At 39.0% G+C, this 16,769-nt stretch overlaps 1 protein-coding gene across 2 annotated transcripts in view; it reads right to left on the bottom strand.

Annotated features, from left to right (window-relative positions):
* Nucleotides 1-268: 268 nt before the first annotated feature.
* Nucleotides 269-16,769, bottom strand: part of LOC109313687 (ubiquitin carboxyl-terminal hydrolase 12) — a 52,050-nt gene continuing 35,549 nt past the window's right edge. The window contains exons 3-9 of one of the 2 annotated variants that reach the window (XM_019540363.1): nucleotides 14,720-14,933; nucleotides 13,810-14,036; nucleotides 12,313-12,389; nucleotides 10,846-10,929; nucleotides 10,140-10,337; nucleotides 8,775-8,853; nucleotides 269-2,355 (exon numbers count right to left, since the gene is read on the bottom strand). In XM_019540363.1, the coding sequence (XP_019395908.1) occupies nucleotides 2,254-2,355; nucleotides 8,775-8,853; nucleotides 10,140-10,337; nucleotides 10,846-10,929; nucleotides 12,313-12,389; nucleotides 13,810-14,036; nucleotides 14,720-14,933 (981 nt within the window). In that variant the 3' untranslated portion in view covers nucleotides 269-2,253. Of the gene's footprint in view, nucleotides 2,356-5,830; nucleotides 5,888-8,774; nucleotides 8,854-10,139; nucleotides 10,338-10,845; nucleotides 10,930-12,312; nucleotides 12,390-13,809; nucleotides 14,037-14,719; nucleotides 14,934-16,769 lie in introns of those variants that run through there. The other variant, XM_019540365.1, reaches the window with a different exon arrangement.

Below are 16,769 nucleotides of genomic sequence, written 5' to 3'. Positions count from 1 at the left end.
ATTACTTTTATTGGAGACAGCTGGGGTCATTTATTATACAGAATTACATCACACCATTTTCTTCCAATTTAATTCCATTTAGTTTCCTTATAAATCTGTAGCAAAAGTGCACTTTTAACAGGTCTTTTTAATCTATAGTATATATCTTTCAATATTCTCTCTCAATCAGGTATTTCATTTGTAAAAATGTATCGCCAGATATACAAAATACGTGTCTAATGTCCTAATGTTATTTGTTTGTATTTACTGTTGAGATTTTTTTTTTTAAACTCAGTGTGCTCTCTTTTTTTGCTTGATTCACTAATGACAGACTTCTGTTAGTGCCACCACAAGGGGGGCGCTGGGTTTGTGTGCCAACAAGGGGAAGAAGATTCCCAACCAAGAGCAATCTTCACACACGTAGGGACAAAAAGGCAAGAAGGTTCTGCTGTCACGGATAATGCTTCTGAAAGTGACACCACTTCTTATACTAAAAATCAACAGTCAGATGTCTATACTTTATCTTCGGGAAGAGGTGTGCGGAGAGAATGGAACTTGTCCTCAATTGGAGTACAACATGGTTTACTAATTTTCACTTTGAAGAGAGGAATGCATGGCTAGCAGGATGTTTCTGGTTGCAAAAGGGAACAGAGAAGGAGTACAGCCATCAAAAATAATGGTGTGCATCTGATGTGTTGTCATCATGAGGACAGTATTTTGGTAAAATATTCTAAATCCTGTACAAGCCACAGATTGCATAAGTTAAATGTCCTCAATGAATAACAATCACAGGTACGTACTACAGATGTCTGTACCAGGACCAACAAGGTAGAAGACAGCTTTTATGTTACCTAACAAGACGAAGAAAGGAAAATATCAGTTTCTACTCATGGTTTAGAGCCAGCTGTGACAAGCTTTGGCACAGTTAACAGAAAAGAAAAGAAGTTACATAAGGTTTTCACAGATCTCTTATAAATTCCATTTAATCTTTTCTGTCTAGTTATCCTTGAGATTATAACACATATACACAGACACATAACAGATAATTACCTCCATTCAGTCTTCATAAGACTAATGTACTTTCCCCCTGTTAAGCAAGATCTATAGAAACACAACAAACCAGAGAGCATTTTCAGGGGCAATGATTCCCATGTCACAACTAACATTACCAACAGATGAGGAGGGAACACTTGGCAAGGAAATGTAGGTATATCTTTTTTTTTCCTTCCTTAAACATCCATTATTTCAAAAGACTAAGAACAACTGGATTAGTTATGTCAATAAATGCTTCCCTTGGTTAACCCTTCACAATTAGTGCTGCTTCAGGGTATTAGCATAGATCCCATCCTAGTTGCTTCAGTTTACTATACACTGAATGAAATGCTGAACAGCTGTTTCAGAAGAGGGCACTTTTGGCTTGTGTCATAGCTCCAAGAAATACTGCAATGTTAAACTTTCTACAACTGGCTGCCAGACATGCACTTTTAAAAGTTGGACCATTTTTTGTTTGTTGTTTTTCTCCTGTTGAATCTGCAGCAATGTAGCTTTAATTCACAAACTTCCACTTTAAAAAAAGTAAAAAGTACAATAAGATTAGTTTGAATATGGAAAAAACATTTACATCTTCTGCAGGAAGGAATTAAAAATATATAAAACAGGGTGCTATTAGTGTTATCTAAAACCAAAATGATACATACTGAGGAATTTACAGTGCTGCAGAGATCTCTTGTCTAAGCGTTTAAAAATTACATACTCAGTATTTCTCATATGTCTTAGCATTGTACTGTTTCTCATGTCTGAGTCACCAAAAATATCCAGCAATCAGCTGCAGCTCATATTCTAAAATATGTCTTCAGCTGACACTGAATATTGAAATCATTCTGCTAAAATACAGAAAAACGATGATGATAGAAACCAAAGTATGGCTTCAGGCCAACATTGAATGGAAAAAAAGAATTCTATGATGCTACTTTAAAAACCTTTCTTCAGTTCTCAAACAAAATAAGCAGCCTGGTTTCAAGTCGAGGTAACACAGATTTTGGAAGATAGCACGTAAAAAAAAAGCCCAGAAAGAAAAGTGGAGCAAAAGCTCTGCTTGTTATGGCAGTCAGCACTAATCCTCCAAGAAATGGCAGAGGTAAACCTTTCTTCTCCCTGCTGGATCTCTCATGATCCTACAGCAACGATGAGGAATTGTTTCTGCTGTCGCCATGATGTCCTATTTGGACATAACCTTGATCCCTTTTTTATTTGTACACATTTATCATTTTCATCTTAGTCTCTTGACTGATAGAAGAGGATATATCCAGATTCTGAGTTTTTGGAAATGTCTGATGTTAACCCATAGAATTCTTCAATGGCCTGGGCATCGATCTTCTGTAAATCAACAAAAGCATTAAAATTAGAAACACTAAAAAACATACACTTAGCATGCATCCCTTACCCAACTTAACTGCCACCTTCAGCCAGTTACAAGAAAGGATTGCTACCTGGCATTAATACACTATGATGCCTAGCACTTTTTTCAATAGATTATTCACCTACTTCACTTTGAAAAGTAAAAGAAAATGAGGATAAATTATAAGCCTACAGGACAAAACAAAACAATAAATTACGCGTTGTAATACCACACAAAGAGAGGATCTGTGAAGACCTATTCTTAAAAAAGTTCAACATATTTTCACCCTTCAGCCCTTTATACTCAGTGCAGTTACCTTCCCCTACCCAAACACATTGCGTATGGGAATGAAAAGCATTCAGCTTTTGACTGAAGGAAATATATCCAGTGTATAACTGGTAGTGCAGAGAAAAAGTTCTCAAATTCAACATGCAGCCTAAGTAAGGTGTTTGCTGTACACAAGATAGTTACTGGAGGTTTAAAAATACATAGATTTTACTCATCTATGGCTTACAACCTTCAATCTCTATTTTTTATGTGATCTGCATGAGAATGTCAGCATTGGGCTTGTTGGCTAGGGACAGAAGTTACACATTAATCAGTATAAGTGACCAGAAACCAGTTCAAATATGTAACACAACAGAAGTTCAGTGCACATAAACTGCTTTCAAAGTGGCTGAAACCAGTTTAAGATAAATCAGGATGGATGAAGCATCAGACTTAACCGATTTAGGTTAAATTGGTTTACTGAACTCCTGTCCCTGATCCCTTCCAGATTCAAGTCAACTCAGAGGCCCCCAGCATCCCAGGATGCTTTGCACCACCCTTGCTAACCCCCGCTCACAGGGCAGGTGGGCTAGCCTTGGTCCAAGCTGTCCACTCCAGAGGAGCAGAGAGGTATGTTCCAGTGGCCCTCAAGTTCTGGCCTGGGCCACTGCAAGCAAGCGACTGCATTTCCAGAATCAAAAGCAAATGTCTGTTCACTTACTTATTGGTTCAGTCTACAAAGTTTAGATTAACCTGTGAAGACTGAATCAATTCAGCCAAGGCTTTTTGACGGTCTGTACTTCACTGTTTTTTCTGGGACATTTTGGTACAATGCAGCAGAACATATGAGGGACCTCAAGGAATTTTTTCTTTTAATAGTGAAATGATTTTTTTTTTCAATACAAAAGGTATAATTTCTTGCCTAAACAAACATAAAATTAAGTTGTGAAAAACTTGCAGAGAAAAATGAACTGAGCATTTCAATTTATACTCAGCAGGGCAAGGCTGCAGGATCATTATCTCCTGGGGCTAAGAGATTCTTCTGACAATGATCTGTTTCCCATTGCTAATTGGTACGCAGCTGCACTGGGAAGTGACAGTCAGGAAGAACTGGTTACCTAATCCCATGCAAGACTGAATATGAAGGGACCTTGAATTTGATTCTCACTTCAGTGGCCATGGCTGAATCACTGAAATGAAGTGGTTGTGATGAGACTCGTGCTGTTCAGTGGGCAATACATCTCCTTTAGTATTTTAAAATATCAGTAAGGTCACAGGGTACTGAACCTACAGAGGTAAGAGGCAATGGGCTGAAGTGGCCCGAATGCGAGTGGACGACAGACTACTTACTACCAGTGATGTCATAGTCTCCTTTACTATGCCCCCCCTCAAAAGATTTAGAAACCAGACAAATACGAGACATTAAAAAAGCTTGGTGACCTTTAATGATAATCCAAATGGCAGCAGAAATGACCTTGAGGTGCCACAGAGCCCATGTTCTTATCCAAAGAAGAAATTCTGCCTTGGATGGTATGGGGATTAGCAAGGAACATTCTCTGTTTAAACAAAGAAGGGAAAGGAAAGCACCACACTAGGATTCAGCCAAGGAGTTTCCTCAGCAACAAAAGGGCACAGTATTTCATATGACTGAGTGTCAGCATCAATACCATCTTCATTCTAAACCCAAAGCGCCATGAAGTCGAATATTTAGGATAAAAGATTGCCATTTCTTCTCTTCCCATCTTTTCTGCTCAGTTTGAAAAAAAGCATGCAGTGGTACGCAGGCAGCACTGGTACACAGGGCTTAGACTACCTGGATTATGTTTGCTCTCTCATACCAGAAGTTCCTGGGGAATCGTACAAATTTGATGTTAAAGGATAAAAGCTCAATGCCAACTCAACTGCATTTTACCTACTTTGAGGGGTCTGTCCAAGGCCAGATGCCTCAGGTCCTTGGGAAGCCTTCAAAATTTAAAGTGGCACAGAACATGCCTGAGTAGGTATACCATAACAAGGCACAAGCAGCATTACAAATGTAGGACTGTCAAGAATATCTTCACATTACAGAGACTGTCACCTGAAGGTTATTAGCTTGCCAGCCATTCTAAGGCAATAGAGGTGGCCCAATGAAAATAAAAAAAGGGCAAACTAAAGTCACAACTACAGTGTACCAGCAAACAGGAGTGTTCAACACAAACGAAAATGTGGCCAACAGAAAAGCAACTCAAGAAAGCTAAGGGGACTCCCAAAGCCCTTCCTCTTAGAACCACTGGGTAAAAATGAGGCTTCACATACAATACTGAGGTTGACTGTCCAGCACAATACTAACCACAACCAGTTTCCAGGAGGTTTCAGTATAGGAAATGCAGAGTGCACAGGTGAATCTAGGAGTGTGGATGTGTGCATAAGGCTCAGAAAGAACCAACTTGTTCCTTCCTGTGTTAACACACAGGAGGAATGAATTCAGTGGCTCTCTGAACATTGCCCACACAGGTCCATAATGTCATCAACTGTTTTCATGACCTGTGGAAAGTGCTGGTTATATAAACCAAAGCATCAGTATCCTCAGTTTTGAAGAGAATGTGTAATGTAACCTGCTTGTTTAAGCATTATGGGGAAGGGGCATCATACACATGTGCACGCACGCACATACATACAATAAGTCACCAGAAAGATGCATCATATGCAACATGGAATTACACATTATGCAAGTTGAAACAAGGACATGCATGACACTAAATGGTGTGAAAATCCAAAAGTCCTCGATGCAGGCATTTCAAAGTGCTCTGAAGTCCTGGGAAGAGGTATATAAAAAAGTCTTCTATTTTTCCAAAACACTCTCTCAGAGCCTTGTACAAAACTACTGCAGAGAAGGATTCATGAGAGAACCCCCCCCCCAAAAAAACTAATCACAACAGTTTATTCTCCAGACTTCATGTCAGGCAGTTCTGTAAATATTTACCACTATTTAAATTTAACCGCTAACTAACTTACCATGCAATCAAATCTATTTTCACAACTTAGCATTTTAAACAGAACTCAGAAATGTTCTTAAAGATTCATTTATCCCACAGTTGCTCTTTAGTTTCTTCAGTAGCATAGCTGCATCTCTTAACTCTTTTTGACTTTCACTATTCACAGAACAACAAATTGGAGATGGAAAAGAACTATGATTACCTTTTTTTTGTTCCCCCTTCCATAGCAGGACTGCTCCCCACAGCACACTCAAGAGTTTTGTCCAGTCTAGTTTTAAAGTGAAAACTGGTTGAGGTTTCTCTTGGAGACTGTTCTATACCTAACTGACCTGACATAAGGGATATTTTTATTATTGAGCTCAAGTACTTCTTTGCTTGTTTTCACACTATTATATTATTTTTAGTCCACAACAAACAATTCCTTTTCTTTGATACCACTTCCAACCTCCAAGTAATAGCTCTCTCTTACCCAAGCATACTTTACTAGTCTATACATTCATTCTTTTGACTTTTCCATCATGATTTGGGAAACCCAATTTGGATAGATACTTTTCCTTCCATTCCAAACAGAAGTTGCCACTGTGGTACAATACTGTTACTCTGACCTGATAGTTTATACAGCTACCAGTACAGGAAACAAACATTTACCTACAGCTCTTTCGAGCCAGATGGCTTTGCATGCTTTTTCATTTGAACAATTTGCATTCTGCATTTGATGTGATAATTTGTTGCATGCTGCAATACACAGTTTTACATATATTTAAATGTTTACCAACTTTACATTTTGCCTAAAATTTGATCCTTCACCCTTTCACAGGCATGTGGCATAACTTCAGGCAAGTAAAAGTAAACAGCTCCCTATATACATTTCAGATGTATTTAATCATAGTATTTATAACAAATGTGCAATAAAGCTTCTGGTTTACTGTAAAACTGTAAGGGATAAAAGTTTTCCCCATTGCTCTGCTGCTACTTCAAAAAAATATGAGCAAGCACAGAAGTTTTGGACCCAACTTCAGGAGTGTACTGACAGATTATCTGTTTCACTTTGTGTTTGGTTCACATGTAGAAGACAATCTCTAGAGCATGTACAAATCCTTCTGCATGTTCTGCTCTGATAAGTAGGAAGTTCCCTTTGGCAAATGGAAAGTCCTATGATGACAACTACAGAATCCAATCTTCATGTTTAAGTTACTTTCCTAGGTCTCACAGTTGGGAAGAGAATTGCTCCCTGATGCAGGGCTATTTCCTGAAGCAGCTCTATGATGTCAAGCAGCAGTAGCATGAAAGTGCAACTACTTGGGTCAGCTTCAGAGCTGATATCTAAACTCCTGTGGGCAACTATGAACCTGAGAGGAATCTGTTCAATTTTACTCTGCTGTTGCTCAGAAAAGCTAAAGCAGCAGTAGGGAGCTGAGCTACTTCATATAAAGTGACCAAAGAAGGGATGAGGGGGTGGGGAGAGGTAGAATAGACAAAGCTTCAAAGGCATCCTTATTCTAGCAGCCTGAAATGTGAGCAAGCAGAGTAGCAGAGACCATTACATCTCCATAGCTAGGATGATTCCCATAAGCACATATGGGGTGCTGTAGGGGGGACAGAAGAGAGAACTGCTTCCAAGTCAGGTATTTATCAGACAAATGCAAATATGAAGACAAATGTGAGAAAAGGTCAGGCACAGAGCTGTCCCTAGGGTCGTGCAGGGCATGAGGCATATCAGCCTGTGCAGGGCTGAGGGGTGGGCGTGGCCACTGGTGGCAGTGGGGCCTGTATGGCACTGTCCACAGGCCCCCCATAGTGCAGGCCTGGGGTGGTCGCCTCGATTCGCTTCCCTGTAGGGATGGCCCTGGTCAGGGACAAAGTCTGGTAGGAATCGTTACCTTCTTCACAGCAGATTGAACCAGACTGTGTTAAACCCCCTCAACCCTCAGGTTTTCAAGCTTTTGCCTTCAGAGCTACATGGGAAAGAAATCATTCTGAAATGAAAATTAGTTCTACAGAAACTGACTTGCATATGTAAGGGGAAAAGTTTTCCCTTACTCGCAACATGAAAAACTAGATTTCTAACCCAAAAGTGGCACAGACTCAAGGGAATCCCTTACACAAAGGGTGTGCTGTTTTCAAATCAATTAGGTGGTACTGTAACAATAAAATGTCATAAGTTACTTTAAACCATAACTAAGGTAAGAAAGAGATTAGGAAAAAAGGGGCATCTCTCAAACAAATCTGTAACAGGGTGTTCCTAGTCATAACTCCTCAAGTTTACTGCCTGAAACACAACAGCATACATACAAAAGCTCAAACCGTTCTCCACTTGGAGAGATCCAAAAAAAATGTCAGTATCTGCAGATAATGAGAATTTTTACTCTGTCCAGAGACAAAGATAACGTGGAAGTCACTGATTGAGAATAAATGAAAGAAAACAGTAAGAAGGCTATTGTACATCTACTTTTAAAGATTATAGACAAGTTTATCTCCAGGCAGAAAGAAAAACTCCCACATGATAAGTAGGAGTCAGGTGTAAGATGGTGTTTCTATCTGAAGCGTGTACATTTCAGACGCACATTATTTATGGGTCAAGTATTCTGTAAAGTACAGAATACTTGTTTTACCAACATGTTTACATACACTACAGCTAAAAGTCCAAACATGATATGGGTAATTCGGTATCTATATTAGTTATATGCCAAAAATGTTTTTCACTTTCTATGGTTCTTAAATTCCTTTTACAACATAAAAGCAAAATGCTGTCAAAATCAGCATGATGGTACAGTTATTGGTCCTGAGATAGAGCAAAAAAGAGGTGGAGAAAAACTGAACTAGTGTTTTACACCCCTAAAGTTGAAGTTATAGCTTGTATAGGGTATTTTAGACTGTAGAGCCATAATCTTGAGGGCTTCTGCCAAGTCATCAATGCAGCCCTCAGTTAGGTTTGGGTTTCTCCAGGCAATTCATACAAGAAGCCTCTCTGTAAAACACAAACTTACTTTTGAGGAAGTCAGAACTTTGAGAACCTTCTGTACAGCCACTGCTAAAAATCCTTTTACAGATACAAAGTAATATCTTAGAAATTAAAAAAGGAACCCTTGCATATAGCCAAAAAATCATGCTATCTACATAGATTTCAGGACATAAAAAGTAGCCTGCATGCCTACCTCCACAATGTCATCATCAAACAGCAACCAAAAGCCATGACTCTTCACAATGGTGATATAATGTCCACGGTTTGGACCACTGCCAAAAAAAGGGGAGACCAATGATGTGTTAAACTTTTCTCCTCAAAAGGAAAATTATATAATATTCCAGACAACAACAGCTATTTTATGTTTGCCTAATGCTTTCCCTACTTTTAAATAAAAGCTTGTCTAAGTAAATAAATGAGTGAAACCATAGAAATAAAAGTATTTTAACAGATGTATTGAAAAATCTAAAATATCAGAAATTAAATTTGACATAAGTGTTAAAAATAGCAAAAACTGCTGACTCACTGAAAAAGCCCCAGGTTTACAAGACAGCAGCTTTGCAGAGCTCCCGAGCCATTTGGCAAAACAAAAATCCTCCCTATATCCATTTGTGTGCGCCATGGTTGAAGGTTATTACAATGAACACACGTATAATGTTAGAGGGTAGGTTTAGCTTCTGCATTAAAAACCTGCAAGGTTGGGATCTGAGCAAATTGCCACTGCAATAATGTGACCTCAGCAGAGTGGTTGCACAATATTATCCAGATCAGAATTAGGTATAGCACAGATTTACCATTAATACTTTCAACACCAGTGTATTGATTTTGTTGATTCTCTGCTTTCCAAATGGATGCTTTTCAAATATTTCTAAAGACACTGCACCAGACTTCTAGTTATTTTAAGATTTACCTTTCAAGAGGTATTTCAGGTTTAAACACTTTTTTTCTGGCTTCTCTTAAAAGTATAAGACTTTTCCTGACAAACCTATGTTTTAAGTGCTTTTCCCTATGTGTACTGTTTTTAAAAAAAACAAAATATTACTTGCAATGGTTTTAAATCAGTTTCAAACTGGTGAGGTCAACATTATGTAGCTGTTTTTAAAAATATATATATCAGAAGTATGTAATTTAGCCACTTGGTGGCACCATTTTTTTAAAGAAATTTTTATCAAGTACCAAGATGGGATGTACAAATTCCATTTTAGTAACAGTTTTCAACGAGTTGCTTTTATATTCTTTTGCTCACTTGTAGTTTTTGATCCCTCTCCTGTTTTGCTGGGACAAGACCTATATGAATGAAATTTCAGCATATTTTAAGCTGAATAAAAATAAATAAATAAAAAGCCCAGCAAGCACGAAACTATGAAAATGCATAAGTAGTATAAAACAATTTCCAAAAAGTGTCAGACTTAAAACTATTGAACTACTTTTTATCCTTTCAATAAATTAGCTGAGTTACTAAGAGTGCTCCTGCAGTGGCATAGAATAGGACACGAAAGACCAATTCAGTGCAATTCTCATGAAAATTAACCTAAATCTCTAAAAGCACGAGACATACCTGCCACAGTGAACAACTACAGCCACAAGGTCGTACATTCTGTCTGGGTTTGTAGCATCGCCTGAAGTGTTAAAAAGCCGAAGCTCTAAGGGAAAGACTACACGGTAGGAGAGTTTGGTATATCGATGCAGCTGGTCCATGTATTTGAACCTCTTTAAGTGCAGAGCTAGAATCATGGGCAACTTTTTCACTCTCATTCTGGACCATAAAAAACATAAGAGAAAACATGTTACAAGGCAGCCCTTGAATTTCCCCCCCCCCCCAAAATTAATCTAGCTAGAAGGCATGTTTCAAAGGTTCCTGCCACAAAAAAATGTAAGTCTAGTCAATTTCACTCTAGGAAGAGTGGGGAAGATTTATAATACAACTGACATTTGGATGCAAGACAGATGTTTGCCAGTGCTAGACACAATCTACATCAACATCATGAAAGTGAAAGGGAAGAAACCTCTGCCCTTGTATCCAAACTGCTATTAACTAAGAAGTGTAAAATATGGATTTACAATAGTATGCTGGGTAAGAAAGACAAAGGAGAAATGTGAAACTGACCTACTGATTTCTTCTTTCATTATGAGAGTGAAAAGAAAGCCCAACACCCTCAATCAGAACGTGCTCAGAAACACCACTAGATTAACAATGTATATTTATGTAGGTGCCTGCCGGCACCAAGAAAACATCATCATGTTCCAGGGTAACCTAACCTTACCTTTTCTGTGCTTCCTGTTTACTGCGACACTGCTCACAGTAGTATTTGTATTCACTGCATAGAGTCTCAGTATTACTGAACCCCCTGTGGAAATTAAATGCAAAAAACACTGAACTAGAACACTCAGTCAATCTCAGAAAACCCAGGAAAACTCAGTCATCTCCATCTAGTTATCAGCCACTACCCTACTAACATCAGGCAAAAGAAACCTGTATGAGAAATGATGAAAAGTCCCCTCTTTCAAACTAGGGCATCTCCAAGCCACAACTATTACTTTCATCTGTCCACCTATGGTATCTGTTTCTTTCTGGAATGTGGCTTCTTTGCATATATAAACTGGTTGGTATCTGACCATGACTGCTTGTAACATTATCTATTTCACATTTCTATTCAGGTACTGGTGCAAAAATTAAAACCCATGATCTTTAGCTATCATTTGGCCACATGATCAAACCACTCCCCAACCTTCAGTCATCATTACAACCCATACCCGGTATTAAAAACCTAGGTTCAATGTGCATCTTGCAAAGCATCCTTACAGTTGATAAGCACAGGCATTGGCAGACAACCCCCAAAAAAGAGTGAATTCTAGAGCAGTGAATTCTAACAACACCTAACCCAAGAAATTTAACCCTCTCCTGGCAAAGATCAAAAGCATTTCAGCAAAATGAAGGGGAAAATATTCTGAATACATGGAGTTAACTTTGCTAAAACTTATACAATCAAGTAGCCCTTCAAATCCCCATCAAAAAGATGCATCCTATTCTGACTTCCCACTAAGAAACACACTCTGGGTGCATCTACACATGGATGTAAGGTGAAGCAATAAACTGAGGAGCTGCTTGAGCCAGAACAGATCGCTCCCAAGCACAGCACCTATTTGTGTGCCTGGGATGGCAGCAATTTGAGCCTAGATGGAGCAGGCCCAGGTTGGTCGGGGGTTGGGGAGTACAGGAAGTCAGTTCCAGGCTACAGATGGTGGTGTTGGCACCGACTGGGGCACAAGGGTCCATAACCTGTGGAGCTGTGTGGCTAGGCAGCAGCCAGGGGTCTGACCCCTGCCCAGTTATCTTCTACAAGTCTTTCAGCACAGTTAATTACTCTGCCATAAGATAGTACTGTCCCTGACTGTGGAGTTAATTAGCATACTGCCCCCTAATACTGGTGTGTGTGTAGACAGTGACGTTTTCCTGTGCAGCTCATTAGTCTACTCCGCGGTAAAGTGCAAGTGTTGATGTACCCAAGAATACTTAGAAATCAGCAGCTTTATTAGATCTGACTAAATGGATACTTTCTTACAGCATTGACAAAGTGACACATAACAGGATTGTTATGTGAGCAGAAATATTTTACAGTAAGCTGTGGACATTAACTGTTGCACAATTTGATAGTTAAACCAGGCATTCTGCTCTGAATGTGTGCACTGGTGTCCTTTCCATATACCCACAGAGTCTCTCTTTCATTTACCTTAGGCAGTGAGTAATTGATGTATTTTGTTCCACATCAACCGAAAGGTCCAGAAAGTCCTCATCTTTGCTACTAACCTTGAAAAAATAAGGAGAAATAAATCATAGCAGCTTGTAATCTGGCAGATTTAGAATGGTTTAACACACCTGAAAAGGCACAGGTCCTGAGAGAAATGAGAACATCTCATCATTTGATGAATGCACTCAGGGGCTTTTTTTTTGAACAATTCTAGAAATAGATATACCCTGAATCATAACAGTCCCCAAAAAGACTATATAAGAAAAGGTTCCTTCCTCTCCGCACAAAATTTCCATCTCCCTTGTACCTTCAGGGGCTTGTGTACAAGCCTGGGACTACCACTATGGCACCTATCTGATATGTATGGCACCTGCCCACAGGCACCTACTTGATGTGCACCAGAACTTGAAAATTAGGCAGTGTAACTGGCTCAGAGAACTCCAGACTGCATACCCCCGGGGCTGTGCTCCAACTCAGGCATATTTGGTGTGTGCTCAGGGCCATACTCAGTTAGCTACACTATCTATCCAGTAGTCCTAGATTTGACCCAGAAGGGAAACAGACATTGTCTTAAACACTTCTGCTTACTTTACTGGCAATTTTTTACCAGCGAGTTCTCTTGGAGAGACTTAAAATGGATGCCAACCTATTTTGCATGTTGGGAAATTATCTGCTATATTTCTCTAATATGGAGAGGGTATAAAAGCAGAAAGTAGGATGGATTTTCATTCAGCTCCTGAGAAAAGTTAGTAATACTGGCAGTAGGGAAAACCATCTTCTGATCTGTGCATTAATTACAATTTGGCTCAAAGTCTGTAATAACCCCATAATGGAATTTATACAAAGTCTTGTTTCAGAATATAGCCATAATTTTAGACTTAGAAACACTTTTAACATTGAGAGCTACTTGAAAGCATTAGTGCCAGACATTTTTATAATTTCTCTTTTCTCTCCTCTGCTAGGATTTCATGACTATGTGGCTAACTACAACACTTTTGGCCTAAAGGTCATTTGGTTCTTCTAGTTTTAGTCTTTCTGGCATGTTTTTTGTTTTCAAATGAGTACTGATCAACCCCCAGAAATTCAGTCTTTTAAATCAAGATACTATTATATTCAGCTATTGCAACAGGTAAAATAATGGTGAGTTACCCTCATATAAAAACAATGTACACTATCCATCACTTTGCCAAAAAATATGTGAAGACAAAAAACCAACGCATGTCAGCCAGGCACAGATTGCTGTAGGGAAAGCAGGAAGGGGATGATGGATGAAACATACCTTAATGAGTATTAGTTTCAATGAACAGCTGATACAGTCATAAAATAGGTTAGCTTCTATGTTTTAATTAGAATACACATTGTTTTATTTTAATCTACCTTCATAAATGAAAAACTGTGCTTAGACTTAAGGGAAAAGGGCCGAAGACCTTTGAAAATCAAATAAAAAAGGTTTTTTTTCAGTTTGGTTTTTAAACGTACAGCTTCACAGTTAAGACATCTGGTTTCGTTAGTTAGTGTTCCTTGGAAGATTTCATGGACCCACGTTAGATCAGTTTTGTCCCCTTCTTCGCTCTCAATGCTGCCATTCTGGAGTTTCCCATTCTGTTTCTCCTGCTTTTTCTCTTCTTGGAGCAAGTCAGCAATAGTGTTTAGTAGGTAGTTTAGGAATTCATGTGCATCTTGCTGCATATAATTATCAAACAACTCTGGAAAGAAGAGGTTTGGGAGAATGAAAGAGCATAATATGCTAAAACTAACAATGCCATGTTAAACTGCTCTTGGGAATCACTGCATGGGTACTACTCTCATCTATAATCATGAATTTTTCTAAGCCACAGCTATTATTGAACTCTTCAGATCATTTTGGGATATATGACTGAAGTTGCTATAAAAAACCCTGCATGATACCACTCTAACAGTGGTGTTTATGCACTCTAGATTACTCCTCCTAATTCTCAGCTTTTCAAGAAAGGCAAGTTTATAAAAGTTAATTCAGCTCTCCAGTTTAATGGGTGCTGACTGCCAAAAATGCAAAAGGTTACCCTCGGTAACTACTTTTGGGCAGAGAGGAAGAAGAGGAAGTCTGGACACGCAGTACTGTGAGTTCTTGGCATATATTCTACCATGTGTTTGACCTGTACTAAAATGGATGCAAGCGGAAAACCCACCTACAAGGACATCAGGTCCTAAAGAATCTCTCTCCTTATAACACAAAAGTGGGGAAAACTTGTGTCACAAATTGGGACCAGAACCTTTCAACATCTGGTTGCTAAAGCTTGTCAAAGTCAGTCAATTTAGATATGCTTGAAAAGGAAGTTATTGTCACATATCAATATGCAGTTTAAATATCCAATATGGAAATTTGCAAGTACTTCATTTATTCATTTACCATTTTCTTTCCTCAATCGAGAAATAAATTTCTTGGGTGGGATGACCCCCACCTTCTTCTTTTGCGTTGCAATGCTATTGAAGAGATCGGAGAGGCACGTAAGTAGGCTTTCCTTCTTCCGGGGCTGGACCTTGTATGCCAAAACTTTTTCCCGAAATGGACGACAAAAATAAAGTGCCTGTAGGACTGAGTTGCAGTAGCAGGTATTGCCAAACTGATTAAAACAAACCAAGAAAGAAACAAATACACATTTTCACATTATGTCTATTACAAAGTAACAAGAGAACATTAAGATTGCTACTGTAACTCCTTCTGTCTTTGCAAAGACTAATAGATAAAGAAACAGTTATAGAACTAAACATTGACTTTTTAATCAAGATATTACATCTTAAATACTGGAAACCTAACACAATAGTGTGAGAAACCTCAAGAGAAAGTGACAAGTTCTCTGTCCAAAGACAGAAAATTGAAAGAAACAAAACAGCACAAATTATTAGAAGCAAGTGAGAGACAGATTTCAGATATTTAACATAGTATATCAATTGTATCTGGTATTTACAAAAATATTTTCTGCATACATTTAGCTTCATAGTGCCATTTGTAATACTAACTGTATTTATGAAATTTGGCATTCTGAGCAATTATTAATTTAGAAGCACAATATTGGTATTACTGGTAAAACATAAGACTATTGATTCCCCCCCCAAATAAATACATTAATATTAATTTGAGAAGAGGTGGTTTATTTTTTTATGGGAGATGCTCTTGTGGGCAGCTCTAAATTAAAAAACAAAACAAACAACAAAACATTCCCCTCTCTATCCCCAAAAGCTTATCTGGCAGCTGTTAATTAAAAGCTAAAGAGTTTTTTATATTGCTTAAAAAAAATTACTACTAATATCAGCAGATATCGTCAAGTTTGAGTGGGGAATGCCAATCGTGCTATTAATAGTTTACCCAAAAGTAAAAAACCAAACCAAACCAAACTAGAGATAGAAAGAAAAGAACACTGAATGGACACCCACTGAGAATCAAATGAACAGGCAAAATTCACAGACCAAGATTTTTATAAAGCAACATTTTGGGTCCCAATTCAATATACCTCAAAAGGCTTCTCCCCTCCTCCCCCTACATCTCCTTATTCCCCAGCCACCCACTCAAAAAAAGAGTCTTGGAAAAGAAGCCCCGGGATGGTGGCTTGGTGTGGGCAGACAAAAGAAGAAAAAAAAAAAATCACTGCTAGTTTCAAATTATGGTCAGTTTCCAGCAGGCTGGGAAATTAAGAAGTAAGCCTTCTTCATTATGAGAGCTGAGGTAGGACATACTAGTAATACCTTTCTCAAAGCTGTGGAAGATGGATACTACCGTTGCCACTTTTATTATCTGCAGGGGTTTTCTTGTGTAGTGTAGGTGGTAGTAAAATTAATTTGTTTGGTGAATTAAATGAACTGTAATACAGTTAGTTTCTTGAAAGAATCCTAATATCTGGCTCAAGTTATGACTGTTTCCAAACTTAGCCCAGGCAGGTAAGACTGGCAAGGGACAGCATGGGATACAGGCATTTGTCCTAGGCAGGGCGGAGGCTGCTGCGGTCGATACGAAGAGGGGCCACTGAGTTCCTGGAGGGTAGCACAAGCCAAACAAACAAAATGACAAGATGGGAACTGAAAGCATCACCACGTTCCTTCATATCAGCTATACTAAAATAAGAAATGTTCACAGATAAAACTGTGAAATGATTTGCCTTCACTGTTTCTGGGGTTTAGGTTGTAGCCATGTTGGTCTAAAGCAAGCTTGTCCAACATATGGCCTGCAGGCCGCTATGCAGCCCACCAAGCCACTGTCTGTGGCCCGCAGTGCTGCGACGGGAAATGGAAGTAAACCCTGTTTACTTTCGTTCCCACCCCTTGTCCCTCCCCCAGCCCCTCAGCAGCTTCCTAATGGCTGCGGAAGGGACAAGGTTCCCACACGCACCGCGTCAGCCTGACATTGCCGATGCGGTGCAGCTCCTCCCCTCCCCCCTCATTTCATGGTGCCCCTTCCTCGCCCC

The sequence above is a fragment of the Crocodylus porosus genome, unplaced genomic scaffold (assembly GCF_001723895.1).
Source record: "Crocodylus porosus isolate Cpor-Errol unplaced genomic scaffold, CroPor_comp1, whole genome shotgun sequence".
Classification (NCBI taxonomy): domain Eukaryota; kingdom Metazoa; phylum Chordata; order Crocodylia; family Crocodylidae; genus Crocodylus; species Crocodylus porosus.
The sequence above is the reverse complement of the archived record's forward strand: the minus strand, read 5'-3'. Positions and strand labels throughout refer to the sequence as shown.